General features: G+C 42.5%; 1 protein-coding gene across 1 annotated transcript; it reads right to left on the minus strand.

Moving 5' to 3' along the window:
* Positions 1–1,036: 1,036 nt before the first annotated feature.
* On the minus strand, positions 1,037–1,981 carry LOC101573689 (taste receptor type 2 member 39-like). Its single transcript, XM_004629106.1, has one exon. It carries the CDS (start codon positions 1,979–1,981, stop codon positions 1,037–1,039), a length of 945 nt encoding a protein of 314 aa, XP_004629163.1.
* Between the last annotated feature and the right edge of the window lie 236 nt (positions 1,982–2,217).

A 2,217-nucleotide genomic window follows, 5' to 3' on the forward strand; every position in this document is an offset into this window, starting at 1 on the left:
AATCTTGAGAAATATTTCCAAATTATTTAGGTTTCTTTTTTCAAACAGGTACTTGCTATGTAGTTCTGACTGTCCTTGAACTCACTGTGTAACCCACACTAGCCTTGAACTTGAGATCCTCTTGCCTCCTCCCTGCTGGGATTACAGGTAAGCACCACCACGCCTGGCCTAGTTTTAGTTTTTGAATGAAACTTAATCCTACTGTGAGATATCTCCAGCTTTACTGGTTCTTTTCTTTTTTCTTTGTTAGTATGTTTACAGTACATAATGATTGTATTTATTGAGGGGAGTTGGTACCTCTACAGAGAACATTTCAATACTTTTTTTTTTTTTTTTTGATAGAACCAGGGATTGAACTCAAGCCCTTGTGCTTGCCAGGGAAGACTCATTCTACTGAGCCATCTGCCCGGCCCTCAGTACTTTTTATATCCCCTTTCCCTACCTCCTTCCATAACTTGTTTTTTCCCCACTTGCAGAAAAATCTATCTCCTTTTTCATATATAATATTTCACATATATACATTCTATATAATTTTGAATGTGCTTAAAATATGTGTAGAAGTAAAACTATAATCAGGATCTAAAGCTTCTGAACCTTCTATTTTGATGGCAGTATGAATGGTAGCTGCACATCAGAATTACTTGGAGACTTTAGGGAATTGTCTCAGTTCCCAGCATCAGAACTTATGATTTAATTGATTACAAGGCCCAAGGCTGGGTAGAGACATTCATGTTTGCAAAGTCAACCATGGGTTTCTTAATATGTAGTTGGTCTCTAGAGTCACAGTTGTAGATGGAGCAAGAGAATGTCAACATAGTGAGCTCAGGAATAAAAAAATACACTAAGCATCCGTAGGATCATGTCCATGAAGCAGAACAAAAAAGATCAACCACACATACAAAAAGCTCTCACCATGTAGAGGACTCAGACCAAGTTCAAGGAAGAAAGGAAGAGGTAAGAGAGACGTCTACTTGAGGGATGGACAGGGCTGGTAGTTACAGATTCTGTGATCCTCTTCAGGTGTTCATCTCACAATCTACTCTCTTGGACAAAGATGAATTTGAGGTCGAAGTTGCTTCCAAGCTCTTCTTAGCCCAGGATTGTCCTGAATCAGTAGGATTGAGTGGCCAGCTGGATAGGCAGCTATGATGACTTTAAGCAAAACATTCCAGAAAAAACTGCGAGGAAGGATGGAGGACAGAAGGAGAAACAGGGCAACTGCATTGGAAATGTAGAGGATGAGAAAGTAGCTGATTGTTTTGATGGCCCCCACGTGAGCCTCCATACTGGGGTCCCTGGAGCCAGTGGCACTGTTTTCCATCAGCAGGATATGTCTCTTGAGAGAGATGATCAGCAGAGAGGCTGTTATGATGAAAATCACCAGGGGAATGAAGACCCCCAGGGTGAAGAACACAGCCAGCCTGACCACGTGTGTCTTTGTGTAGTTGCCATGCTGGAAAGTTAAAGAACTGTTAGAACTCACAATGAAGATGCACTTGGGGAAGGACATGCTGCAGCTGAAGGAAATAAACACTGATAGCCAGAGGAGGCAGGGAACCAATCCCGAAATTCTCCGCTTCAGCTTGAGGACAGGAAGACAGGAGAAGTTGGCAATCTTCACAAAGTAAAAGAAACTGAGCACAGCAGCAAACCAGAGGCCACAACAGTTTAAGAACATGAAACCTGCTCTGTATATGCAATCGAAGACACATTTCAAATAAAAACCTGGGAATGTATAGATTGAGATGATGTCTAGCACCATGAAACTTTGGAGGGCTATTCTGGAAGCACTCAGGAAGAGTAGGATCTTCCCACTGGTGGAAACAGCCCTCTTCTGAACCCACAGAGCCACATTGACAGCCACAATGAAACTGTTTACAACGATGCCGACAAAGCTTTCAGTGCCTACGATGATGAAAGCTAAGATGATGAGGGACGATGATGGCAGTTCACTCTCCAGAGAGTTGCTGGCTGTTGCCATGTTAAGTTGCTGCTCTCTAGATTTTGCAGAATGAAGTCTTCCTAGCCTCTAAGGGACAGGTCCTGTGGTAACTCCCACTGTTTACCCCCAGGTGGAAGAAGCTGGCACATAATTTTTACATTCATTGCATTTGTTTATTTCAGAATTCTTAAGTGTGTTGTACTGGAGATGTAAATGATGAGCAGATCTGGTTCCTAGTGCTCTCTCTCCCTATTTGGGGAGCTGGCACTGAGGAA

The sequence above is a fragment of the Octodon degus genome, unplaced genomic scaffold, assembly GCF_000260255.1.
Source record: "Octodon degus isolate 3935 unplaced genomic scaffold, OctDeg1.0 scaffold00027, whole genome shotgun sequence".
Lineage (NCBI taxonomy): Eukaryota > Metazoa > Chordata > Mammalia > Rodentia > Octodontidae > Octodon > Octodon degus.

Bases quoted from the DNA above. Each gene is read 5' to 3' on its own strand.
- LOC101573689 (XM_004629106.1), bottom strand. From the start codon at position 1,981: ATGGCAACAGCCAGCAACTCTCTGGAGAGTGAACTGCCATCATCGTCC.